The following is a 27,827-nucleotide window of genomic DNA, read 5'->3' on the forward strand; positions in this document are numbered from 1 at the left end:
GTGTTCCTTTTCAGAGCCCTTCTTTGCTTCGTGACTGGTTTGCAGAATGGTGCTGTCCCCCTACCAAGCCATAAGCAGAGCCTGTGGTATTGGGCAGGAGCTCTTTCTGTTAGGTGCCTCCAGCTTGTCCCTGGGAGAAGTGGTACCTAGCACAGCCCTGAAGGTGGTGAGGGTATGGCCAAGAGGGAGGTCTCCCACCACCGACTATGGGTCCACACAGCCTGGGCTTCATTAGGATGTAGCATACTGTAAGAGTTCTGGGTTCAATCCCTGGAGCCCCTTTTTTTAGGCAAGTAGCAGGTGCTATCAGGAAGAGGGATACATGAGAGACATGTACTGTCCTCATATCATACATCTGTGAAGCAACTGCTATACAGTGTACACCATCCTAGGTACACTAGATGCTCCAAGACTGCCCTATATGCCAGGTACTGTTCTAGGTGCTGTATATTGGATGCTATAGGACAGCACATCCTGTACACTGGATAATGTCTGAAGTGTTGAGTGTGTTGTGGGGAATATAAAGAGGAAAATGCCCATCCCCTGAGAGAATGCTGAGGCTGAAATGTTAGGAATAGGGAGGAAGCAATAGAGGAAGTATAGGCTTATTCTTTGCAGTTGCCAGTGGTTGGGAGGATGGAAGTCTGGAAATAGCACTGCAGGTGACCACTGAGTAGAGACCACAGAAGAGGGTACAGTCATGAGGTCATCTGCAAGTGGCAGACGTGGAGGTCCCACAGAGGACAGAAGGCACGGGGATGGGATGTGGTTGCCTGGCCACCAAACCTCCCCAGGCAGTGAGAATCAGTCTTAAAAATAAGGGCTAGGCATCCAAGACCACAGGAATCACCCTGAACGTTTCAGGAGAATGTCCAATACATTCATTTTACTAACCAAACCAATGGGCTAGTTAGAGTGCTCCATCTGTTTCCTGCCTGCCACCTCCCAGAGGGCTGAGCAGGTGACATCTTAGGAGCATGCAGGGTTTGGGAACATCCTATGCCTGGACCTGAGACCTCATGCTCACAGGGTGTGCTACTTCTCTCCCACTCTGCCTACATAGAAACAGGATCACTGGGATGGAAACTGGACGTGAGGGTGGGGGTGCCTAGGGGTATCTGCCGTTAGCCAAACAGAAGGAAGCAACGGGGGGAAGTACTAACTTCTTCAGGCTCCTGTCTGTTGCCACCTGCACCCCATCTGTGGGCACCATGGTGTCACAAAAGCTGGCAGATCTGGCGTGGGGGCCCTGGCATCTCAAGGCCTAGAGCTTATGCCAGTGCTGCCAGCTAACACTAGCAGCAGTGGCTCCTCACTGAAGGGAGGGGGTGAGAGGTTCAAACAGTCAGCTACTTTGTAGCAGAAAGCACTTTGGAAGAGGGAGAATAAAAAACCATTTTTTAAAGAAATTGAATAATGACACTTTAGTCAAACAATGCAAGGATACTGAAGTGTATATAATGCTCCTTTACCAAACAGCCTGAACCTTCATGGTGTGTGCTGATGGAGTCTGCATGTTCTAAGACCCTGTGAGGACAACCCTCTTCCAGAAACTTTGGTAGTCCCAGAGAGCTAGAGCTCCTTTTCCCAGAACTTCGTGGCACTGGCACAGTTTAAGGAAAGTCTCAGCAACTCTGTTGAACACTTAAGAGTTACCAGCAATCCTGCAAAATTTTTCCAGAAAAATTAAAGAGGAGGAAACACATCCCAGTTTATTCTATGAAGCTAGTAGTATCCTGATAACCCAAATTAGATAAAAATAGTACCAAAGGAAAAACAGAAAACTACACATGAATACATTTCATAAATATAGATATAAAAATCTGGTTTGAGGATATATATAAAAGGATCATTTTGATTACATTCTGGAGGGCAGGCCGGCTAGAAGACAGTGAGTTTGCAATCAGGGCCTTCTCCATTGTATACTGGAGGGTGGGCCAGCTGGAAGAGTGTAAGACCTGTGAGAACCCCAAGACCCAGGACAACAGCTCAGCACAGCCAGTAATGTGTAAGCATGTGAAGCAGCAGTGAGAAGACAGCAGTTGGACTCTGGAGAATTCCACAGACCAAGATGACCAGTCCCAGCCTCCACATCCAGAGGCCAAGATTGGCTTCACACCCAGCACATTTCTGGGATGCAACACGGACATTATTATAGAACTATAAAGACCAGAAGAAGGTAGATTCTTGGGATAGGTATAGAGAACCAGCTACATCTAGAAGACATACCTGAGGAATGGATATCTCTTTTCCTCCTTGAGAGAGGCCTCAATAGTGGTACAGCTATATATCACGGGAGATTAGGCACAACATAGAAGACAAAAGGAAAAAAAAAAAAGGTGGAGAGCAGCAAGATTCAGATGTGCGGTGAGGCCCCAGCCCCCCAGCCCACCCCAGACAGGCCTTCAACTCAACAAGATGGATGAAGGTGGAAGCCAAACACTGGAATTCTCTGAAATGACAACCGAAGTGAAAACACAAATGGAAAAGAGTATAGGGAAAATGATTTCTCAGGTACAAAAAGAAATGATGCTTACAGTTAAAGATATTAGAGAAGACACAAATAACAGACGAGCTTTGAAAAAGATGGAAACAAAAAAAATGCCCAACATAGGTTTCATGAAACAGATACAAAAAGAGATCTGGTAGATTAAATCCTCTATTGAAAATATATGCAACAAATTAAATAAAAGAAAGGATAGAATTTCAGATCTTAAACAGAATTGCAGGTAATGATCATGAAAGGAAAGCCATCTTAAAAATAGCAAGAGACCATGAGAAATCAATCCAACAGCTACAAAATAAAGCAAAGAAGAACAACATAAGGTTGACTGTGGTCAGTGAGCAATGAGACACCCGGAGACAGTATAAATGCCATAATAATCATAAAATATATATGCATCTAATACAGGAGCACCCAACTATATAAGACAATTATTGATAGACATGGAAAATCAAATAAGCAATAACACAGTTGTAATGGGAGACCTTGATACTCTACTGTCACCAAGAGATGTACCGACTAGACAGAGAGTCAGCAAAGTAATATCAGAGCTGAGCCAAATCTAGACTTAATAGGACCAATCTAGACTTAATAGGAAGAAGTTATGCCCTAATGCCCCATGCTAGTGTCCTGAAGAGATTTGGTGAACTCCCTGTGAGCCTGGAGAAGAAGCCAGCCCTCAGGTCCCACTGGGGGGAGCATCAGTAAGCCACCACCCTGTGCATCTCCATAACACCAGGAACACTACATTGGAGGAACCCAGGTACCTAGTGGAGTCGCCTACACTGAGGGACTGGCAGCAAATGCAGGAAGCACTCAGGATGCAACAAAGAGCTGATTTGGAGAAACACAGGAAAATGTCAAGATGAAGAAGCAGAACACAATCTCAGACCTCTGGCCCACACAGAACAAGTTCAGGAGCCATAGACATAATAGAAATTAGAAGTCACATACCTGAAACTTCTGAAAAGATAGAACTGAAGTAAAAAAGCAACTCAGATCTTGTATTGACTGGTTGGTTGTTTTGATTGGTTGATTTTATATCCCTATGTCTAATGGTCTGGACAACTATTTCAAAGATAGCAAAAGGTATTATGGTAGCCATTGTTAATTTCCTATTATTTTGTTTTTAAGTCCTATGTCATTTTCATTGCTTGATTTTGTTTGATTTTTTCTGTTATGTCTGACGGTATAGGCAGCTATTTTGAAGATAACAAGAGGCATTATGGTAGTCACTGTTGACTTCCTATTTTGTTTTGAAGTCCTATATCACTTTCATTTTTTAATTGGCTTTATTCTGTTTTATTTTGTTTGGCTTTATTCTTTTTAAAATTAAAAAAGGATCATTTACTACAACCAACATGATTTATTACAGAGATATGGGTTAGTTCAGTATTTAAGAACCAATCAATGTAATGTATCTTATCTGCAGGACAAGAAGAAATACCACATGGTTATATCAACTGACACAGGAAAAGCATGTGACAAAAATCAAGGCACATTCATGATAAAACTAGGGATAGAGAATGTCCTCAGTTTGTAAAGAACATCTGCAAGCTGGCTCCCAGATCAGGAACAGATGGTCCTGGCTAAGTATTCAGCTAGGCACTGGGCATCTCAGCCAATGCACACAGCAAGAAGAGGAGGCTGAAGTGGGACGGGTCAAGAGAAGAGTGAGGACTGTGTCCACCTGCTGTACAGGATGGTTGATGTGGAAGAGTCTGAGGAATCTCCAGCATAACCCTTAGGACTGCATGTGAGCCTGACAAGCTGTAGGATGTGAGCAGCAAGTGTCTTTGTGTTCCATACAGCAGCCATGGAAATTGGACTATAGCACCACTTGCTACTCTTCATTAGGAGGAAAGGCTTCACTGTGACTCTAACACACACAGACGAGACCACTATATAGGAAACTACAAAACACTGATGAAGGAAAGTTACAAGTCTAAATGAGCCAGGTGAGTAGACACACCTGTAATCCAGGACTCTGGGAGGTTGAGGCAGGAAGATCTACAAAGTTTGAATCTAATCTAGGCAACTGAGTGACAAACTAAAACATATAAAATGCTGATGATGTAGCTCAGTGCAAAAGCCCTGGGTTCAATCTCCAGTGCTGCAATAAATAAACAAACAAGTAAAATTTATATGGCAAAGCAAAGGAACTAGGGTACCTCAAACGATTTTGAAAAAAAGGAGCAAAGCATAAGGAATCAGTCTACCTGATTGCAAGGCTTATTATGTAGCCATGGGGACAAGATAGTGTAGGACTGACAGATATACACAGATGGACAGAAATTAAGAACTCAGATATTGTCCCACAGTACCAATCTGACATTTTTTTTTTTTCTTCTTGCCATATGGGATGGAACGTAGGATAGGGGAGTTCTCTCTAACACTTTTTATTTTGAGAAGTCCTCATAAGTACCCTAGGCTGGGCTTGAATTTGCAGTCCTTCTGCATCAGCCTAGTGAGCAGATGTGTGTCATCATGCCCAGCGACAGTTTGACTTTGGACAAAGGCTGTGAAAGAAATGGTGCTGGAGCAATTGGCCATCCATGAGCAAAAGTAAATCTTGAACCTAGGAGGATGGCACATGAAAAGATGCCTGACATACATATCTATGAGAATGGTGAAAATCAACACTGACAACACCAAATGTTGGCCAGGATGTGGAGTCATAGGAGCCTTTGTTCACTGCTGAGGGGAATGCAGAACTGTATACTCTGGAAGACAGTTTGGCATCAGAACTAAACATCTTACTGTTCAGTCCAACCTCTATGCTCCTTGTATTTATTTAAAGGATGTGGAAACTTATGTCCATACAAAAAGTCTGCACATGGATGGTTATAGTAGCTTTGCTCATAATTACTTGAACTCAGAAGCCACCATTTTAATAGATGACCAAATTCTATCCAATGATTTATTAATTCAGTGCTGAGAGGAGCAAGCTATTAAGCTATGGAAGATCTTAAGTACTTATTCCCAAGTGAAAGAAGCCATTCTAAAGCAACTGGTTCCAATTAAATGCCATTGTAGGAAAGTTAAGGGCGAGATGCTGAAAGCTAGTAGGTGTACAGAAAATGTAATCCTGGTCAATGAGGCTTCAAGTTAGGGCACAATTCATACACAATTCCCTAGTGCTTAAGTGCCACTCCACATCCTGACCTTGGCTGACCCCATAGGCAGGTGTGGGGTTTTCCAAGCAGCTGTTTTCGTGAGCTCTGACCCTGTTCCTCAAGGCCCCAGGTTTTTCTGGATGTAAACCACAGACTGCAAGTGCTTCTCATTAGCACGTACACAGCCAGTAAGTGCTGTCCTCCTGCTTGTTTGTGCGCCCCTTGGCTGTAGTATACCCATATTGGGCAAGGCCCTAGGCAAACGAACGCAGCCCTCCTGGGTGTGTGAGTCAGAGCCCGGCTCCAGACTGAGGGGAGCAGCCAAAAGCTTCCTGGGTGGGGGTGGGGTGGGGGAGACAGTGTCTGTGTTGCAGGAGCTTCATTCCCCTTTATCTCCCTGAGCCTGGTCATCAGCCAGAGTCCCTGATGGTCCTGGCCTGCTAGGGTGGTCTTCTCTACAGGGGCAGGAGAGGCCAGGTTGTGGTGTAAGGCCAGACACAGTGTATGCTCAGCACCTGCCAGATAGCCACAGTTCCCTGTCCTTTTTAGTTGCTGCTACTTGTTCTGGCAGCTCTCTGGGATGGGTCATCCAGGATACGTGAGGATGTGTGAAGCACCTGCCACCTCAGGCTAGAGAAGGCAGTGGGTGTGGTGATTGGGGATAGAGATGTGAGGGCCACTATAATCTTGGCTCACGGCTTGGTGTGTCCTGTTGGTCCCCTATGGCTCAGATGGTTCCCATTCTTTGCCCTACGCTGATTCCTACTGCTCTTGATATCTCCCACGGCCAGGGTGAGGGGGTTCCTAGAGGGAAGGTGCTCTCAATAAGCACTGGTCCTTCATGTTCCAAGTCACACTCAAAAGAAGGGCGAAGCTCAGAGCAGGATGGTGGGTGGGGACTGTCACAGCACTGTACTGTGCAGGGCCAAGTGGTGACTGTCAGGCCCTGCATGCCAAGGACAGCCATAGCAGAGGCCAGAAGCCTTGTCAGGTCAAAAGGCCTAACGAGGTTGGGGCACATCTCGGTACTTCTTGGGGTATGACTGTGAAGATCTGCTTCTGCCATGGGCAGAAACTCCTAGTGTTCAGCCAGTTGGATGGAATTTGGAAAGGGGGATGGAGGTGCCAAGGAAGGGGGTTGAGGTTAATGCGGTGACAGAGAGTAGACCCATGATGACCACACAGGAATCATGCCTCTTAAGAATTACAGCAGTGGACTCCCGAGATCCGGCCATGGAGGGGCTCAGGCAGCTTATTCACCCGCCCTCTTGGTAAGCATCTGCAGCGTGGGCCTAGAGGAGAACCATTACCTGTGAGCCTACTGCCATGTGGGCTGAAAAATCAAGCACCCTTCCCCCACCTGCCCCTTCTCCCCATAGCTACTTGGGATAGATGTCTCAGCATCTCTTGGGAGGATGACCATATGCACTATAGCAAATATGGGGGATTTCCTTCTATCTTCTGTTCGAAGGCATAGGTTGTTTTCACTGTTTTGTTATGTTTCTTTTGCTCTATTCAGTATTCTCAATTGGTTTTATAATGTTCTATTTTTGATCTGGGAAGCCAAGCCAGCACCTCCCCTCCCTGGTAAGCGGCAGTAGTGTGGCCCACTGCAGCCTTCCAGGGGGAGAACTAGCAGTGTCCCCTGAGATCCACGCCATGTTGGAACTTAGGACTCTGGAAAGCCAAGCCAGCACCTCCCCTCCCTGGTAAGCAGCGGTAGTGTGGCCCACTGCAGCCCTTTCAGGGGGAGAACTAGCAGTGTCTCCTGAGATCCACGCCATGTTGGAGCTGAGGACGCTGTGAAAACAAATGACCATTCTGCCTCCCTGCTTAGCAATAGTGAACCTACTGCTATATGGCCTAGAGTCAAATATCCCACTTCCCCTATCCTCCTTCTCCTCCTCCTCCCTGCCCATTAGCAAGTGGGAACCAGAAATCTGAGCATCTCCTGGGAGGTTGACCATGGCAAATAAGGGGGACTTCCTTCTACCATTTCTTTGAAGGCAAATATTTTTATTACTGTTTTGCTCTTTTCTGATTAATGGCACTGCTCTATTCAATATTCTGTTTTGATAAGTTTTATAGTGTTCTATATTTCATCTCATTTTGATATATGGGATTGAAAGAACAACTATTATAAAGATAACAAAATATACTGTAATACCTATTACTGCTATCCCGGTAACCTGCTGTGAAGTTTTGTACCAATTTCACTGTACGATCTTAGTTGGCTTTATTCTGACTTGTTCTGTTGTACACTTTCAAAATAAAAATTTTTTAAAAAATGTTCTATTTTTGGTTTGATTTTACTATACCTAATTGATTAGACAATTATTGTGAAGTTAAAGAGATATACCATAATACATATTACTACTATCCCAGTATCCTACTGTGAAATCCTGTACCAATTTCACTGCATTGTCTCGACTGGCTTTGTTCTGTCTTGTGCTGTTGCATTTTTACTACTTTCAAAAAAAAAAAGAATTACAGCAGTGTGCCTCTTTGTCATCTTTCACTGGCTTCTTTAGGGCAGGAGGATCTGTTCTCTCATCAGACATTCATATTTCCTTATTAAATGCTATATTTTGTTGGGCCCTGGTTGTCACTGTTATATTAATGCAGCCATGTGGGCCAGCAAAAAATAGAAATCACTGTTTTATTTTTAAATTTTTAAACCTTTTGTGTTTGTAGGACAGGGTTAAAGTGTACAGTTCAGGCTGGCCTTGAAGTCATTTTGTGGCCTAGGCTGGCCTTGAACTCTCAGTGATCCTCCTGCCACAGCTTCCTGAGTGCTGGGATTACAGGCATGCCCTACCACATTTGGTCTTAAACCACTGTTTAAGAACAAATTATTTTAAAAATACTGCCTGTCCTGACCTATATGTCATGTAGAGTTAAGTTTACACTGTGAATGCACAATTACTAAAACAAAGTCCACCATCAAGAAGAACATTAGCCTTCTCTTTGGCTACAGTGTACTAACTACAGCTGTACCAACCTCTCCACCTCCTCATCAGAGGACTAAATGCCCACAGCTTTAGGCAGCTGACAACTCTTGGGCTCCCAACCAGCAGTCCCAAGTGCCCTTGGTGTGGAATGCAGCTGATCTTACTGATTGCCACTCTAGAACAGCTGAGAAGACCTGCCAAGTCTCAAGAATGTGGTAAGGGAAGGGCAATTCTGATGTTTCTATGGTGTGTGACCTCAGCATGATACTGGGCTGCAGGGTACAGACTATGATTATCACGGACCAGCCTCATGGCCATAGCATGGGGCTCTAATGGTTTTGTGAGCTCAGCTGGAGAGAAGGCTCACTTTGAAGAATCCCCCCAATACATCAGACTTTCTGTCCTTCTGATTGCCTGCTTGTGTGACTAACAGCAGTGAGCGTGGTGGAGCTACCTGCATTCTTACCCACAAACAGCTGTCCTATCCAGCCACATGCACCCTGAATAGATTCTGGAAGCCTGCATTCTGCAGCATGGCCCAGACTCTGATCAGGAGCCTTGAGGTCTTACACCATTCATATAATGGAGGCGACAAGGGTTTACTGTTAAGGCAGGTGGTGAGGGCCCACAGTCTCAAATGAGTCCAGAAAGCCAAAGACCACCTCAGTTCAATCCTGCCTCACTTGCCTGGGATATGACCTCGGGCAATTTGCTTAAGTATTTTCAATGGAATATCATGTGAGGATAATAAAAATACTGTACTTCATTGATGCTGACACATTTTATCTCGTTTTAATATTTCTAAAACCAGGATGCTCAGAACACAAACTTAAATACCCTATGATATCTCTCATTTGAGTAAGGCAAAAGGTAAACTAAGAGAAAAATAAAGCAAGGATAGAATGAGACAAGGAGATGGATCTCTTTCACATGGGAAGGGGTCCAGAGGACCAAGGCCAAGAGGTGGGGGACAGGGGATGAGGAAATAAAAAAAGCAGAGACAATTCATGTATAAGATCTTAGTAACTTCAATGAATGTGGACGTTCTATAACATAAACAGGAACTAAGATTAACAATGTCTACAAGAAAGAAAAGGGAGAAAGGAGAGCTAGAGGAGGAGGGAGAAGGACAGGGATTAGAAAAACGAGCTGTGTTACACATGTGCGCCAACTCCCCACTGACGACCTGTCCAAAGAAGGCGTCTCTGCCTGTGTCTGGTCCTAGCAGACCTCAGCCTCCCTCTCAGGCCTGTGGTATCACGAAGCAGCTGAGAGCCAATTTGGCCCTATTTAACCCCTGACCGCACAGCAAATCCACACTAAGCTCTGAAATCCACGTACTTCAATTTTCAAAAACAATCAGTCTTGGATACTGAACTAGAACATGCGATGGAAGTGCCCTTCCAACTTTCCGACACCAGCCACACAATCAATCAGGCATCCGACAGGGCACCGGTTCTTTATATTGCCTTCCTGCAACCCACTCTGTTTACAAAGAAAGCCCCGTAGCCAGAAAGTAGTGGGCGAGTGTGGAAAGAGCGAGCGCAGGGTGGAAGCGCAGCAGGTGCAGCTGGGAGAGCCAGATTACCGCCCTCAGCTCTAAACCTCGCCGGCTTCCTTGGGGCGGCTGCGTGCGCCCCGCAGATTAGGGCTGGGTGACTCAGCAGCCAGCGCCGCGCCCCCAAAGACGCCTTAGCAGACACCAAGGGACGTTTGAGAGTACTGCAGGAGGACCTCAGGTTCGCGTCCTCCTACGGGGAAGGTCTCGGGTTACCCGATGCAGGAGGTGTACCCCCGCCCGCCTTCCCTCCCTCTGCACAGGCCCGTCAAGTACCGCGGCGAGGGAAGGCAGCCAGGGCTGCCTTAGGCAATCGGGAGGCGGAGCCGTGGGTGGGACCCGAGATAGCTGGGTTCGGCGGTCGGGAGGCGGGGCCGTGGGCGGACCCGACGCGATCACGTGTGTACACAGGGCTCGTGCGGCGTGCGCGCCGTGAGCCCCCGCCGCCTCCTCGGAGCCCCGCGCTGCCCGCAGTGGCCGCCGCCCAGCGAGCCGGTGAGTGGGGCCGGGGCTTGGGGGCTGGGCCGGGTCGGTCGAACAAACTTGGTTTTCAGTGGTCCGGGAGCCAGCGCAGAGTTGCGCTCAGTTGCCCGGCGCCCGCTCCCGGTAGCGCGTGCTGGCGGGGAGGGCTGCCGGCCGAGCCAAGCCTCAGCCGGGGTACGGGCGCGAGGTCACTGACCTGCGGACCGGCAGCCAGGTCTCCGGCCCACGGAGGCGCTCGGCCAGGTCCTGCACATGACCGGCGGGAACCTATCGAGTTCTCCTAGGTACCATGGTTATCGTTTTCGTCCCTGGAATAGGATTTTTGGTGTTGGAACTGACTGCATGGAGATAACCAGTTTGGTGTCAGCTGTCCTGGACAGTTGATAGGGCGCAGAAAGCACCTTTCACTGCCTTAGTGAAAGGCTCCAAAACATCCACTAGTAACCAGATCCCCAGAATTAATATTGTAAAGGTGGTAAATCACGTCTTTAAACTAAACATTTGGAGATTCCTAATATAACTAGTTGTAGTGGTTCATCTGTGCTGTGCATGCTAATCTGAGAATAATTTTATAGTTGCTCTTCAGAGCAGCATTTGTCACCTTTCATTTCCTTATCTGTAGAGAGGTAGTTATTTGAGATCTCTATTTTACTTTAAATAATCAGCTGACACCTTCTTTTCCCCTTATCTTGAGCATCTAGCAGAGGCATTCAGTAACAGAGTGCCTACAAGCTTTCTTTAAAAGCTTCTGCAAATTTGTGTGAATAAAGCTGTTCTCATTGTGTTCCCAGGCTACTCATGCATGATAGCGACCAGATGCTCTGTCATCCTAACTGGGCACTGCTGTGAGTGCAAAGGGGCACTATGAATAATTATACTTAATGTAGGGTCACATTATTGGGTCATGACCTCCTTTGTAGCTCCTTAAAGAACTTCTGTCACGTCACTTCTCCAAACCAGAACTTCTGGTATCTTACTAAGTTAAAAAGTCCTCTAAAGGTAATTAACTTTTAGGAAAAGCTTGTATATGTTGAATGCTTACTGTGCCAGTTCATAGAGAGTAAGCTCATTGCCCCGGGGGTACACACTTGTGTGCGTGTCCTTGAACGCAGACTCGGCAGAGTTGACTTGATATTCCTATAACAGCAGGCTGATGAAGAGGGAAAAGTAAGGCTTACATTCACTTACATTCACTGTAATGTGAGTACATACAGGATGTCAGATTTCATGGAAAGACCCATTACCTCTAACAATGGATAAATGGCGTGCTTTCAGAGTTTGGCTGGGAAAACATGTTTGTGTGATGCACAGGTAGGGAGAGGCAGGGGCCTCAGCTAGGGCCCTTGCTAGCACGCCAAGGGGAGGCTGCCTCCATCACAGCCGTTAGGCTGTCACTTGAGTGTCTTGAGACAGTAACTGTCACTGGGCCTTTAATGACCCATACTCATTCAATCATACCCATACCTATCCCTTTGGGGAGGAGGAGATCACTCCCTTTCCCAGTGCACAAAATAACTGGAGCTCACTGCTTTCTTTAGAAGGTGCTTCCTAGTTACTTCCCCTCCTTGCTGGCCCCTCACTCCCCTTAAGGCTCAAGGAGGCTGTCCACTTCTGCATTTGCTTGACAGCACAGCATTAGGCTGTAGCTGTCCAAGGGCCTCACAGGCCAAGAGTCCTAAAATGCCATGCAGCAATCAAACAGCTGAGGAGAGACTCAGTTTAGAGAGTACAACGGTGAGTTTTCTCCTAGCTTGATGTGCTTAAGTGACATGCTGAAGAAGCAGGATTCAGTCCCTTGTGAGTCTGTCACAAAGCAGAGAGAGGGACAGAATGAGATGGGCAAATGTCCTATTCAACCTGATGGCCCACCCTGGGGCCCTTCCTTACATGCCAAGGGGAACATAGACAGGAGTTTCCCCATTTTAATTAGAACCAGAGCAAACCAAGCAAGCAACTGTTGCTGTTAGACCAAATGTGACAAGTAAAAATAACCACCAGGTTGCGATAAGATCTGTGGCTCTGAGCACTTCCCTGCAGGTAAGACCACACCTACTTAAGAGCTTGGGTAGTGGGGAGCCAAGAAGGGGTGCCACGCCAGCCCAGGATCTGAAACGGAGACTATCTGTACCATCAGTCTGGCCCTTGAATTTCTGAGCAGTCTTTTTTTGTTTCTGTTTTTTGCTGGCGAGCTGTGTGTGGAAAGGGTATTAGCCTCAAACCAAGTTAGTCAGAGAACACAAAAGTCCCAGTAATGAGCACTTCATGAGCAAAAGAATGTGTCCTATCTTCCTCCAGGGAAACAAAGCTCAGGCCCCACAGTGCCCTGCTCACTCCCTGGCAGAGGAGCTGGACTCAGTCACTTGGTCTTAGCAACCCCCCTGCTGTCCCAGCTCCTGCTTTTCCAAGGAGGAGAGCATGCACTTTGTTTATGCATCACAGTCAGGTTGCCTGGTTCACTCTGGCTCTCTCCCTGCTCTGCAGTTAGAACTATAAAAAGCAAAAGGCTACAAAAATCAAAGCCAGCCATCTACATAATGAAGCGTTCTTATCACACCCCAGGGAGGCACTGTGTGATAGGAATCAGTGTGCCCAAGCTCTCTACACTGAAAACCTATGACAACACCAGCCTTCTCTCAGGGTCTGGCTATGAGAGCTGGATGTTGTCACCAAATCTTCTGCTCATTTCTACAAAAAGAAACCAAACAACCAACACCACCAAACAGGAATCATTTTCAACACTTCATTCCAGAACATTCACCTGGAACTGAGCATCTCACAGTGGAGAGCAGGTCTTTTTTCAACAGAAGCAACCTGCAGGCGGCTCAGTAAGAGGGCCCCTCAGCAGGGAGGCTGAGCTGCTGTCAGCCCTGACCCTACCATCCCTCTCAGGATGGAATGGCCTGGGCCTTCTAATCTCTTTCCAGATACGTATCTCTCAGGTGTCAAGCGTGAGAGACATCTGTCCTGGAACAAGAGCAAGTGCCCCACTTGGTCTGCTACCCTGTCCACTCTACAAAGATATCCTCAGCCAGGTCGCAGGGCATAGTACAGGAGGGCAGCCTCCTCACTCTCAGGCTCTGTGTGGGCAGGAGAGATACATAGGCTGTGAGTCTGGCATGATCTCCTGGGGGCATGTGGAGACTGTTGAGGGAGGGGCGCCCAAGGGTGCTACTGCCCCAAACAGAACACCAAAGATGGGCTGAACAGGGTCTTGAGGGAACTGAAAAACAAGGCCAGGTATCCTGATGGGACTCATATATGAGACAACAGTGAGAAAGGGTGTGGGCCCTGAACAAGAAGTCAGAATTTTCAGTGAACAGAGACAAGGAAGTGAAATACTGAACGATATTAGTTTAGCGACCTGGCAGTGGGAAGGCTCCTCTGCTGTGTTGTGTTCTGCTGGCTCTGCCTGCTGTGGCACTTGTCCCCACTATTGCTGTCACCAGGCCGTATTCTCCAGGGGCTGTTCCCTGAATCACTACTTAATTCAGCCCTGCCTGTTCTGTTGCTTACAGACATTCACTATTGACAGGCCAGTTCACACTTCTGGGCTCTTTTTAAATAAGGCATAGGAGTAATGAATGATACAGATCCTCAGTTTGAAATGCGCTAACAGCTACCCTGCACATGGACCCATGTCGTCAATCTTGAAGGGTGAATAGGGCCACTGCAGTGTGTTCTTGGAAGCTCAGAAGAAGCAGGCAGTCAGCTGTGCAGAGTGGCTCACCCACACCCGCCAGCTCACTCTTGTGTCACAGGGCCTCAAGATGTTTAAGCTACAAGAGGAAAGAACTAAGACCTGAGAAGCACACCCTCCTTCCCAGTTCCACATTCCTTGGAAAGCAGTGAACACAACCCAGAGAAGCAAATATTTATGCTGTAGTTTAATGCTTAGAGAACCACCAGGAAGGCCAGTGTGTCGTGACGTTTGCAGAGCCTCTGTCTTCTGACAGTGTACATGGTTGGTGTGAGCTTGAACCCTAGAATAAAGTCTGGAGGTTTTTTCCTCTTAGGCTTGCCCTGGCATGGCACTTCCCCCAGACAGAACCACATGAATCCAGTGGCTTGTCACTTGGATTCATGTGCTGTCATTTCTACCCTCCCTTCTAGTTTCCTCTTTACATGTGCCAGTTGACAAAGATTTTGAGTGAAAGGAAACAAACCAGCTTCCTCTGCCTCTAATGACAGTTGGGGGTAGTGGTAATGCTGAAGATCTGTGACCCTGTTATCCTACCATCAAAGTCCAGCGTGGGCTTAACAAGTGCTAGGAACTCTTCTGGGCTTCCAAGAATTGATGAATGTAATTTTCCTAGCAATCACATGCAGATTTTCCTACACTTGGGGAAACTTAGCACAGAGATAGTAGCTTCCTGCGCACCCAGAGACACACATCTGGTAAATAGAAAGACTGCATGCAACTCCTGGCAGCCTGGCTCCTGAGCCTGAATTCTCAAGCACTTCCTTCATGGATAGTTTAGGGATATGTAGTTTCTCTAAGGTCTGGATACTGGTTCATGCTGCCCAATTGAGTTCTCTGCAGAGCACAGGACACAGCTTTCATATAGCAGCACCATCTATTCCGATCCTCATGTTCAGGCTCCCTGTAGTGTGAGTATGAAAGCTATTTTAGGACTTGTATTACCTTGTTTTAAGCACCCTGCTTAGAAGCCCCCAGCTTTCTGAGCGTGAAGCCCTGGTTAGGGACGTCAGTGCTCAGCACCTCCCATTTTATAGCCAGCAGTGAAGGAGAACTGTACCGTGCTGTAGGTGTACCTACTGCTCAGGACCTCCAGGTCCTGCAGACCAGCCAGTGTGAGGACTCACAGTCAACACAGGTGCTAAAGGGTGGGATTGTGTAGTGGGGTCTCATTCTACAGGCTGCCATTGCCTCCAGGCTTCTTTCTGCTCCACCTCTGACTAGGAACTCCTTGGCTGGCAACTTGGTGGCACAGAATACACTGGCCAGGTGCTTCAGTGTTGTTGGGAGATGACCTCTGGGGAAAGACGCTCAAGGGACGTGTGGCTAGAAATTAGAAGGAAATTCTAGACCCCTAGGTGTGTGCTCAGGGCCCAGAAGAGAGAAGGAAACCACCTGACTTGGGGTGAGCACTTCCACAACTTCTAAGTCTGCAAGGAGAATGGTTAGCAGAGGACTCTTTCCTGGTGGTCCTTTGCTCCAAAGCAATACAGATGGAGGGTGGGGGTGGGGGGTTCATGGAAGCCAAGGGGAAGTCCACTGGTAAGAACTGCTTTGGGGCCAGGGCAGTTGCATCTTCCTGTGAGATAACCTCAGCCTTCAGGGTTGTGTGGGCAGGTGGTTCTGCCTTCACCCAGGAAGACATATGATGCAAGCAGCTGTCAAGCAGACAGAGACCCCCACTAGGATCCACAATTTGGGGTTATGCAGACTCCCAAGGCACACTGCTCCTTGGGACCTCCCAGTGCACCTCAGAATGAAAACAACCATCTGTGTGCCCACTGCTGATCATTCCACAAGTGATAATAAGATCTGGCCCCACCCCTTTGGAGGTGGCTACCTTATTACTTGTGCTGGACAGAATGCACAGAACCGTAATGGGTGGCCAGTGATGTGCCCTGGAAGCTCTTCTGACCAGCTCTTGGCTACCCAGCCAAGCTGTCCTCTAGTGGGAGGGGATGGCTCTGTGCTCACTTTAATTCCTTAAAGGCTTCATTTGCACAGCACTCCCACCAATGCCCCAGCACCCTCCCGACACACATGAAGAAGAAAGGCCTCCTAACCATGATGAGGCAGGGTGGGCTCACATGGGCACCACAGTCTTGGTCCCCGATCTCCTTTCTATCCCCAGCTCTGTGATGCATTTGTCAACTGCTCCCTCTTGCTGGGGAAGCAGGTGCTGAGAGACAAAGAGGAGGAGAGGAGAGGCTATAAGCAGAGTGGGCTGAGGTTCTGTCAGCTGCCTGTGAGCCAACCTGAGTGTGGATCACAGTGCTGATCAGGGTTCACAGCTGACTTGAATGAGCACTGTCCTCTTTCTGCCTCAGCAAGGTCAGCCTTTGTACCCTTTCTCCTCTGCTGGTCCTGAACCCACAACCGTGAGATTTCACACAGGGTGCATCACTGCCATGGGAGAGTGTAAGCAGATGCAAAACCAGCCCTGATCTTGTGGTTTCTTCATGAGTGTAATTAAAAAGACAAAGGGAAAAGGAAAGAGAGCACATGTAAGTCACATTACATCATCAATAAATTCTAAAGAGAAAACACTGAAGTGACTGATTAGGACCATCTTGGTAGCCAGAGGCCTTCACATGGCCCTGTAATCACCTATTCCTGGCCAGACTGAGTGAGACAGCCTTGGCTTAGGAAGCCCACCTGCCCTTCCAGGTATACCTATACTTGGGGACCAGGCTGACTGCCATCTCCTGGCACACTGCAAGGCAGGGAAGTGACCCTGAAGCCACCTTGGGCAGGATCTTGAGGTTAGCAGGCAGACTCCCCCAGTGATTGGAGAACTGGGGCTATGTGTGTCCCTGCAATTGCTTTCTGGGGACATTGCACCTGGGGTCAGGGCACAACTGGACTATGTTCCTGCTTACTGTAGAGCTGGAAAGCTACCTGGGAGGTGGCCAGGCCCAAAGCAGGGCAGGGTAGCAGGTCGTCAGGAGAAACCCAAGGCTTTGCCAAGGTGAGCTGAATGTGGTCAGCAGGGGCCTCTGCTTCCAGGGGAAAGGGGTCATGGGAAAGGGGCACTGGGAGTCAGGGCCTGGCCTGAGAAGTGCCCTTGTGTTGAGGGGTGTGGGTGAGAATGAGCCTGGCAGGTCTTGTAGCAATGGTGGGGGAAGAGTTTCGGGGTGGGAGAGGCCAATGATGAGAGCAGAAGGAAGGTGGCCAAACCAGCCAGTGTGAGGAGGAACATGCTTGGCAGGAGAGCCCAGGGGAGGCAACAGTTGGGGGTGGAGGAAGGGGGTGGGGGAGAGGGCCTTCTTGAAAACCTGGGCTTTCACCAGCCCCTCTACGAGGATACAGATGGGTAAAGGGGCTGGCAGGGGGTCTGGGGCAGCTGGGTGGGCAGTGCTTTGTGATGAGGGTGGTTGTCCTAGAGATGATAGTGAGAGGCCTCCAGGGGTTCTGCTGACCTGGACCCCTGTAGTGGAAGGAGGGCAGTAGGTGGAAGGGCCCCAGAAGTTGGGAACTGATCTTGCCATCTGGTCAGCAGCTTCCCAAATGAAAATGAGTGGAACACAAGCGTGTGCCAGGAGTGCTTGGCACCTTCAGCCTTGGCCCAGGCCAAGAGCAAAGGCCCCACCATAGTTGAAAGATGCCTTCTCTGTACTGTTTCTCTACTACGTGAGGGATCTTCTGGAATCTTCCATCCTGATAAACTTGTTAAACTCTGACTTATCCATCATATAGAGACTAAACCTGAAAGGGTACATTGGGGAATTTCTTCTCTGCCTGTAACCTCTTAAACTCCCACCATCTGGTTCTGTGCTCTGATTTCTCATGAAGGAAGTTTCCAGGAGGCCTGGCTAACTGGAAAGACTGCCCAGCCCAGGTCCTGAGGCTGGAGCTGGCGGGTGGAAACCGAGCCATTGTTTCCTACCTACAGGATGTCCTTCTTCCCCAAACAGCCAAGGGAACAGGAAGGAGGGGGAGGACCACAGGGGAACAGGAACCATGAAGGGAGGAGGGAGAGATAAGTTCTGCAGCTCTGCCTGCACAGGCCCTGGCCCCCACGCAAAGCCCCTGTAGCTAGAATGGGTATGGGGCCTGGGCCTTCAGATCCCACTGGTCACATGGGCCTAGAGCACGATAGGACTTCTCTCAGCTAGGGCTTCCAGGGACAAAGGGATAATGGGAGAAAGCATCACTCATTGCCCTGTGACGAGGTGAGGCAAGAACACTTCCTGACTGGATTCAATGAGCTCTGGCAGCCATTGCTCCCTCCCCCAACACACAGGTGTGTGTGGGTTGGGGGCAGCATTTGCTGCTTCACCATCCTGAGGCTGCAGGTCACATCTGCAGGTGAAAGAGTGTCATGAACCCTCACAAGATGCCCAGGTTCTCCTCTGCTTCTCACCATGACTGCAGCGCTGCTTCTCCACCTGCCACAGCCCATCTCAACTTTGTGGACATCCCTGTGGTGGGTGGCAGCAGCCTTGAAGGCCACTAGCCCACTGTGGTCACTTTGCTCCCAAGATCTGCAGGTTATACATTAGCTTCCTGGAGGTAATGTCAGATGAAAAGCAAAGCATGTCATTTTCGGGGGGACTGAAAGTGAATGAAAATGAGTACTATCTGGCTTGTGGTCCTCATGTAAAACAAAAGTTATAGTTACATAAGAAAACTACTTACAAGCTAACTCTAGCTTATAAAGTCCTTCACCATGGTATAGCTGCCAGTAAATAAAAGCAGGAGCCGTGGCCCCCTCTGCTGTGTGCCCTGGCTGGTGTAAACACATGAACTTTCCTTGGCAGTGCTCTCGCAGACCCTGGGGGAAGCCACCCTTGCACGTGAGCGCCAGGAATCTAAACAGTGCTGCTCCACGTGACGTTTCCAGGAAGGCTCTTCCTGCCCCACTTCTGGCAGTGGGAGTCAGCAGGCTAGGCAGATGCAGTCTCCACTCTGGTGCACAGGGTGCAGCTGTCTGCAGCATGGACCTTGCTGACACCCACCCTCCTGAGGCTGCTCCCAGTCCCTGTGGACACTGCACAGGCAGACGCTGCCTGGCAATGTAGGTGGAGGCTGCAGGAACAGCCCTCTTTCTGGTCCTGCATACAGCTGTACCTTCAAAGGGCTGCTGTCTCTGGGTCTGACGTGAGGGCGGCCAGGAACTTTCTGGTCCGACTTTTGACTGGATTTACAGAGCCCTAGCAGCCACAGCTTAGTTTCCACAAACGTCTATTCAGTTTGTTTCCTCAGGGGAGCAGAATTTGTAACTGATCTCCTCAGCCATTCTGAGTAGCAGGACCCTGAGTCTGTGCCAGACCCACCCCCACTCCCTCCAGGACACACTGGGAGCCGGATGTACACAGGAGGGACTGAGGGGAAATGCCACTGCTGCCTCGATGTAAACCAGTCAGCCCTTGGGAGCCTGGACACTTACCAAGCCAAGCGTGAGAGGATGTGAACACGCTTGATCTGGGAGCACCAGCCCGTCCAAGCATGACCTCTCATTTCTTGAAACCGACTGTAAACAGTGGTGGGGAGGGGCAGCTCTGCTGCCAAGGGAGGCAAGAGGCGCGTGAGTAATTTGCTGGAGGAAAACAAGTGTGGCGTCTCCTGGCACGAGCCTGCAGCAGCCTCACACACACACCCGCACCCATGCCTTCTGGCTGCAGTTGAAGGGGCTGGTGGGCTTTCAGAGGCACAGGACAGTCCCTCTGCTCTGCAGTGGTGTGTTGGCTCTGCCATGCTGCCCGAGTACAGCATTTGCAGTCTGTGGCCTCACAGAATGTGGGATGCAAAGTAAAGGTAAGAGCCAATGGCTGGGGCTGGTGGGTGGCCAGGAGAGCAGCCACTGTAAGCAGGAGGGACAGAGTGAGCCAGGCTCTTGACCCTGTCTGTTGGATGGATGTGCCTACCTGTGAGGTCACTAGAGAACATAGCCCCATCACTGCTATGTGGCCCTATTGTGTGTGGCTTTCATAGCTGTTTATCCCAGAGCAAGGAAGGAAAACTGAAGTGGGAATGCGAGGGGACACCCCACACAAAGTGTAGGTCCTGGATGCCACAGGAGGGGCTGGGTCAGAAAGTTCTGGATGCCACAGAGGGGCTGGGCCAGCAGGCTCTGGACACTCGGGCGCAGACATGGCTTACTGACACCCTCTCTCAGTGGCCACAGAATGTGTTGTGGGACTTGTAGCCCATGAGGTCTGGTGGATAGTGGTAGGATTGGGTCCCTACAACACAGGCTCCAGCTCTGTTCAGTGACCACCAAAGCTGTACATTGTGGGAGACAAGCCTGGGGACTAACACACCTGAGACAGCCCTTAATCACAGGTGCTGGCTGTAGGCATTCTGTAGTCAGGAGTTGGGGAGACTCAACAGAGAGAAAAGCAAAAAGGATCAGTTGTTGGGTTGGTCCAGAGATCATAGATGGCATCTCAAGAGGTGATGGTTCTGAGGACACATCAGAGACACTCACACCTTTGTTACCCTTCGCACCCCTGCCACCCCCACCCCATGGGCTCCCTGGCCCTGCCTGGGGCTGGTCAGGATAGTTAAGTAGAAGGGTAGGCAGGATCCTAGTTGGAGTATGGCTGCTGTAGTTTGGGACTTACATTCCCAAAGAGAACGGGGAGAGCAAGGTTGCCCTGTGCCTAGTGGGGCTAGCTCTTGGCATCTTACTGTTTGACATCCTATCTCAACTGTGGGGACCACACATCGGCTCTGCACTATGCCCTGAGCTTGGTGTTCCTCCCATATGCACCTGAGAACTGCAGTCTGGAATCTAGCACAGCACCACATGCCTGAGTCTGGGGCATGCTGACCAAAGCCACCACTGCGGATTGGCCTAGGGGCAGTGTCCCTGGTGCTGTGGAACTTCACAATGCGGCCTGCACTGGGAGTGAGGGGTGGCGCCACAGCAGACTGTTTTCTCCATCATAAACTTTCCTGTTTCTACCCTCAGCCATGCTGCTGGCAGATGGGGGTGGTGGTGGTGGTGGCAAGAGCCCCCACCTCCCACTGCTGGGATCCTGTGTGGAGGTGGGGACTGCAGAGCCTCCTCTGGTGAGGCCCACAGCAGGCGGGATCAGAGCCAATCCCAGTAGCCTGGCTTCCTTGCTTTGTCTCTGAGCTCTGGGAAACAAGACGGCCGGCTTTCAATGGTCTGCCTCAACATTGTCTTCCATTGTGAGAGCAGGAGGTCCGGTTGGGTCAAACTACATTTAAATGTAAGTTTCTTGAAAAAATGTCTGTTTTTTGTAGAGGAGGAATTGTGTTAAGTTTCAGCTTCACCTATCAGTTTCACATTAGGTTATTTCAAGATGTGCTGTGTCCCCAGGCAACCCAGGCTCAGTGTTGCCTGGGCTGACCATTGTGCTGCCAGCCTCTCTCAGTGCTGGCAGACATGAGCACCAGTCACGAGCAGGCTTTAGGAACCATGGTGTTAGTCTGCACAGGCTGGGGAGAGCAGCTCAGTCGCCCTGTGCAGGCATGACAGTTCTAAGACTGCAGAGTGTGCTGGGCTTCCTCTTGGGATCTAGCACTGCACCTTTCTCCAGAGCAGCAGCTCTTCTTGGGGGCCTCGGGGTCCCGCAGCTCAGTGCTAGCGGCCTTTCCAGGTCCGCTTGTGGCCCACAGCTTGTGCTGCATGTGTACACAATACTCCCACCTGCCAGGTGCTTCCTTCTTGCTTCTGCTCGGCAGGTGCCCAGACAGGTACACATATCTGTGTCCCACCAGGTAACACTGTGTTGTCCCTCTTTCCTCCAACTCACAGTAGGTGCTCAGCAATAGCCCACCAATTGGCAGGGGGCCCCATAGCACTGCCAGGTACCTGGGGTCCGGTGAGTTCTGTCCCTGTAGAGCCCCCCAGTGCCAAAAGGTGGCAGCAGCACTCTGCTGGTAGATTCAGGATTCAGGGAATGGCATGGCATTTTGCTTGGGCAGATTCTGTGGCAGTGTCAGGAATGAGTTGTCCAGGACTTAATTTCCTGAGGAAATGGGATCCTGGAGCCTGATCATGGCCATGGGTGTCATAGCAGCCTTACTTGGGACCTTGTACAGTTTCCCAGGGGCTAGTGGTGCCAAGCAAGAGGACAGGGACTGGCTGACTTTGTCCCCTCTCTCCACAGAGCTGCGGAGTCTGGGTGAGGCTGCCATGTGGAGCTGCGGCCCACTCAATGGCACGATGCAGGGCGAGGAGCAGCTGTGCCAGGACTTGCGCCTAGGGCTCTGGGTCCTCTCTCTGCTCTACCTGGTGGCTGGTGTCCCTGTGGGCCTGGGCTACAACACACTGCTGGTGCTGGTGAACCTGAGCAGCAAGAGCAGTATGACCATGCCGGATGTGTACTTTGTGAACATGGCTGTGGCAGGCCTAGTGCTCAGCGCCCTGGCTCCTGTGCACCTCCTGGGGCTACCCCACACCAGGTGGGCACTGTGGAGCCTCAGCAGTGAAGCACATGTGACACTGCTGATCCTGTTCAACGTGGCCTCCCTAGTGACCATGTACTCCACTGTCCTGCTCAGCCTCGACTACTACATCGAGCGGGCCCTGCCACGTACGTACATGGCCAGCGTGTATAATACACGGCATGTGTGTGGCTTTGTCTGGGGTGGGGCGCTGCTCACCAGCTTTTCCTCCTTGCTCTTCTACATCTGCAGCCATGTGTCCTCTCGGGTTGCTGAGTGTGCCAAGATGCAAAACACAGAGGCTGCTGATGCCATCCTGGTGCTCATTGGGTATGTGGTGCCAGGCCTGGCTGTGCTGTATGCCCTGGCACTCATCTCTCGGATCCGAAAAGAGGACACGCCCTTGGACCAGGATATGGGGAGGCTGGAGCCCTGGGTGCACAGGCTGTTGGTGGCCACTGTGTGTATGCAGTTCGGGCTCTGGACACCTTACTACCTGAGCCTCCTGGGACACACGGTGCTGGTCTCGAGGGGGAAGCCGGTGGATGGGCACTACCTAGGGATCCTGTATTTTGTTAAAGATTTGTCCAAATTCCTGGCCTTCTCCAGTAGCTCTGTGACGCCACTGCTATACCGACACATCAACAGAAACTTTCCTAGCAAACTCCGGCGACTGATAAAGAAAATGAACTGTGGACTTCGGCATTGCTCCCCGGATCCCTCAGGGGTCCAGCCAGTGATGGCACAAGCCTAGAGAGTGCCAATGGCAGTAACCGTGCTGGAAGCTTCACTTGCCCCTCACTGGCTGCAGGTCCTGGGAGATGAGCTGGCTACAAGGAAAATCAAGTTCAACTGGATGCGTAGCACTTTGTTACCAGATGCTTGGCGCTTTCTTCTCAAAGACAGACTGCTGCAAGAACAGCACGGGGCGTATTTTCTTGAGGTTTTCTGTTTTCCCCCAAAATGCTCCTCTTAGGCAGGCCATTCTGGGAAAGCACAGGCCTGTTGTATGTGGGAAAGGCAGCCTCTTACCACCCCACCTTCTTCAGAAGATGGTGCATCTCTGCTCAAGACATCTCTCAGTCCGTGTCCTCACAGCGAACTGACCTTCAGCCTCTTCGACACCAGGCTTTTTGAATGAAGTGATAAAATTTAAAGCCAGTATTTATACTTTGTATTGCCATAGTACTTGATTCCCCCCCCCTTGTTTTATAGAAAAATGACAAGTATTAAGATGAAGGAAACAGTACAAAGGAGGCAACATTATTGCCATCTGTTAGCCTGGGTTGAGGAAGGCACATGGCATGGTGTACAGCTGCATGGAGTTGTGGTGGCCCGTGTGTGCTGGCTTTAATGGGTGTAAATGACATGGTAGTTCCTTACCACCATGCATCCTTGCTGCCCTGCCCCTACAGACAGCACCAGCTCATCTCCTTCAGTACTGACCTGTCCCTCTAAACCTCTTTCCCAGAGTGCACACAAACTAAGGAATACACATGAGGTCAGGAAGGAGGGATTCCTAATTTACTACCTAAACATGAGCGACAGGAGGAGGACACGATGGTATGAAGCTAGTTCCCCAAGGTGTCCAGGGTCTGGCATCCACGGTGGTAAGGTGGCCTGTGCACAGCTGCACCAAGGTGTCAGCAGTGGGTCAGCACAAGTGAGGCACTTACCTGCTGCCCTAGTCCTGCTTTTACCAACCTTCATCCCTCAACACCACCCACGTCCTCCACTCCAGTTCTGCAGGATTTAATTATAGGCCCACAGTCCCAAATCCCCAATTCTGAAACCCAGGCAGCTCTGTATGTAGGAAGACTTTCCCCCAAGTGACCACCAGAAGTGATGTAAGGAACCTCCAGCATGCTGCCCTCCTTCTGCAGCATGGCTACTGTGATGGGTGTTCCCAGACCTGGTGTCTCTAACACATGACATGCAGGCCTGTGGCTGGCTTCAGAACACACCTGTGTGCGGTGCAGTACAGTGTGACCCTGCATTCTGGCCTGTTTATGATTAGTGCCTTAAGCGCTAGTCCTAGTCTTTTGGGAAATTCAGCCATGAGTTACCTTGCTTTAGTTGTATTTATTGTACACCAACAGTGTCTCCTCAAATCCTCAAATTGTGATGTACCTGAGTTACTTTTTCTTTGTGAAATATGAAAATACACTGGATGCCCTGGCTTTGGGTCCAAGTCTGCCCCTAGCAGCTGTGATATGTTTGGTGAGCTCCATGGGGCCCAGTTCCTTATCCATAAGCAGTGGGGCTGAAGTGGAGAATGGTTCTGAGTTGCTTTTCACTGTGAAGTTTTTGTTTAGGTATGCCAGGCTCTTATTCAAGTCTTTAAGGGTGCAAGCCTGTCTTTCCTTCCCTTCTCATGCGCAGAGTTTGAGGAGGTCTACTGCTCACAGAAATAGCCATTAGTTTTGTTTGCTGAGGAAGTGATAACCCCAACCCTCAGATTCCAGCCCAGCCCTGCCCTGCATAGGTAGCTGGTTGGTGTTTACTTGTCTATAACTTTTTTTTTTTTTTTTTTTTTTTTTTTTTGGTACTGAGGATCAAAGTCATGATCTTGTGCTTTCCAGGCAGGTGCTTGTGCCGCTGAGCTAAACCCCTAGCTTGTCTATAATTCTTTTATGGGTGAGGTGGCATAGGGGCCAAGGTCAAGCCAAAAGGCAGTCCGACTTTTCTAGGTAGTAGGGGAAACAGGCTCCAGATGGGGAGCACTTTTTTGTGGTGGTGGCATATGCCTGCAATCCTAGCATGGGGGTGGCTGAGGCAGGAGGATATTCATGAATTCAAGGATAGCCTGGGCTACACAGTGAGTTAAGGCCAGCCTGAACTACATAGCGAGAAAAAACAAACAAAAAAGGTAAAGACCTTTTTTTTTCCTGGATTATACCTTCTGTACCTTTTGCTCCAGGCAAAGAGGTATAGGATGGTATAGGAGATATAGGATGTCTGTCCTGGGATTCTTCCACCTAAGCATTCTTCCCCAATGCAGTGGCGGGGAAGGAGGATCACATGTCCCTTTCAATTTCTCAGTGGCTCTGAGTGCAAACTGGTTATGTCATGTGGGAAACCCACATGACTGACCCCCACCTGCCCAGAGGGACACATACAGTAGATGCCAGTAGTCCGTGTGGGTTGTCCTGGTAAGGCCCAGCCCTCAGCAGGCAGCTATCTACAGTGTGGGCCCCAGCAGGGGCACATCCTTCTTCACCTGCACTGGCCGCTGCTGCCACATTCTCCTCACTGCATGGTTCAGTTCCTGTCATTAGACACCTGCTCCTGTGTACTGTGCTAAACTTGGCCTGGAGGATCCTGTGTGCCTAACCTGTCTCTTGCCCTCTAAAATATTCTTCTGCCATGTTTTCAAGGGGCAGGGGAGGAAAGCACTCAAGCTATGCAGAGAATAAGGAGCTCTCTGAAAAAGCCCAAGGGGACCATGAGCTCAGTGCTCGTCTTGGCACATGAGCTGACCATGCAGGTCAAACGTCTATGAATTTGTGCTTGAGGGCCACGAGGTTTGCACCAACTAGTTCTTCTTGACTATTATTTAACAGTAATGATCTTATTTTTCTTAATTCACCAGAAAGCTTGCCATGTTTCAGTATTTAGTATTCCAAAAAGTGAGTTTTATCTTGCATTTCTTCTTTACCAAGGTTACGTGACTCACTGTAGGAAAGGACCTATTGCTAATTGTGGCAGATACATCACAAAATCACCACTGTTCTTTTATAAAAAAGCAATTTGCAAAGCATAAAGCAGAATAAATAAGTTATACTGTGTGTTAAATTCCTGAATTTAAAACTAGTTGGAACTTAGAAGCCTTCTGACTTCTGTTCTGTGGTCTCTACCCAAACAGCTGTGCCTGTGGGCCTGAGGTTCTGTGAATTTGAAAAAGAAGAAACTGCTAGAGGGTCCCACACATTTTAAGGCTATTAAGTTATTTAATGCTAATTTCCTAATTTTTAGATTCTTAAAATGTGTCTTTGTACGAGTGTGTGATACGTATCAGAAAACCAGCACAGGAAGTACTTTAAAATTGGTTATTTTCCCTCATAACATGAATATCAAGGTTCTTACTTATTTCTCTATAGTTTGTCTTTATTAAAAATTTATATCAAACTAATAAACCACTAGCCATTCAGTTCCATATGTGCACCTGTGGTTGTTTAGTGGCGATGGCCCTGACTGCCCACACGAGGTAGCACAAGGCCAGATGGTCCCAGTTGCCCTGCCTCTGTCCCCATGGACCCATGACCTCGCGTGGCCTGCGCCTGCCCCAACCCCAGGGGAGCGCCTCAGCATCACAGAACTTCCTGGGTTCCTGCACCTTGCCAGGCTGAGCAGCCCCTCTCACAACTTTCTGGAAGCCTCCAACTACTCCACTCATACAGTGATGCTCCTGTGGCCCAGTGCTACCCCTGTGCTGGTGCTGGGTGTGTCTGCTGTGGCTGTGCTGGGCCAGCACAGTGCATCTTCTGGCCCTGTAGGCCCATACATGTGGCCATGGAACCTGAGGTGGTGGCAGCATGTTTAACAGGTACTTGGTGCTGACCTGATGCTGTGTGACAAGCTCTGGGGGCCAAGCTTTTCCTGGATGTGTGAACACCTCAACTATCTGCTGCCCAGGGACTCTGACTCCAGAAGGGGCTTCTTGCCCACTCCCTTCTGAGGGCCTTCTGACCCTAAGTCTAAGGTCACTGCACCATTTCAACTGCTATGACTCCACTTGGTCAAAAAAGAAAACACAAAAGGCTGGGTATGGTGGTACACTCCTGCAGTTCCAGCTTTAGGCAAGCTGAGGCAGGAAGATCACTTGAACTCAGAAGTTAGTGATCATCTGAGACAAAATAGTGAGAGCCCATCTTTAAAAAAAAAAAATCTAGGAACCCAGTCCTGATGGTGCCAGTGAGATGGACCAGCAAAGGGACTCATGGGCCATGGGGTGCCAAAGGTCAGCCATGCAGGGACTGGGGCACTGAGGAGGGTAGGACCCCTGACTGGAAGGAACTCACACTTATGCCAGTCCCCACCTGGGCTCTCTGCACTGTTTATGCTCCTAAGAAGCAGAGTTCACTACCTGCCTGCCTGACACCATGCTCCACAGCTGTCTAGGCTTTGTGGTTCCTTAGCTGGGTCACAGTTCATTTAT

The 27,827-nt window shown here is 49.4% G+C and overlaps 2 protein-coding genes across 7 annotated transcripts in view; one reads left to right on the forward strand and one right to left on the reverse strand.

The window, feature by feature from the left end:
* CUNH7orf50 (chromosome unknown C7orf50 homolog) overlaps window positions 1-27,827 on the reverse strand; it is a 116,535-nt gene that overhangs the window by 19,303 nt on the left and 69,405 nt on the right. The gene's annotated exons all lie outside the window — the stretch shown is intronic.
* Gpr146 (G protein-coupled receptor 146) lies at window positions 10,165-26,825 on the forward strand. 4 transcript variants are annotated; one of them, XM_063233998.1, is made up of 2 exons: window positions 10,165-10,309; window positions 22,393-26,825. In XM_063233998.1, the coding sequence occupies exon 2, from the start codon at window positions 22,419-22,421 to the stop codon at window positions 23,421-23,423; it is 1,005 nt and encodes a 334-aa protein (XP_063090068.1). In that variant the 5' UTR covers window positions 10,165-10,309; window positions 22,393-22,418; the 3' UTR covers window positions 23,424-26,825. The 4 variants fall into 4 exon arrangements, with proteins under 4 accessions (XP_063090068.1, XP_005003792.1, XP_013008097.1 ...); XM_005003735.4 differs by lacking the exon at window positions 10,165-10,309 and adding an exon at window positions 10,434-10,623; XM_013152643.3 differs by lacking the exon at window positions 10,165-10,309 and adding an exon at window positions 17,630-20,065.

The sequence above is a fragment of the Cavia porcellus genome, unplaced genomic scaffold (assembly GCF_034190915.1).
Source record: "Cavia porcellus strain 051 isolate PalLab524CR breed Dunkin Hartley unplaced genomic scaffold, mCavPor4.1 scaffold_23, whole genome shotgun sequence".
NCBI lineage: Eukaryota > Metazoa > Chordata > Mammalia > Rodentia > Caviidae > Cavia > Cavia porcellus.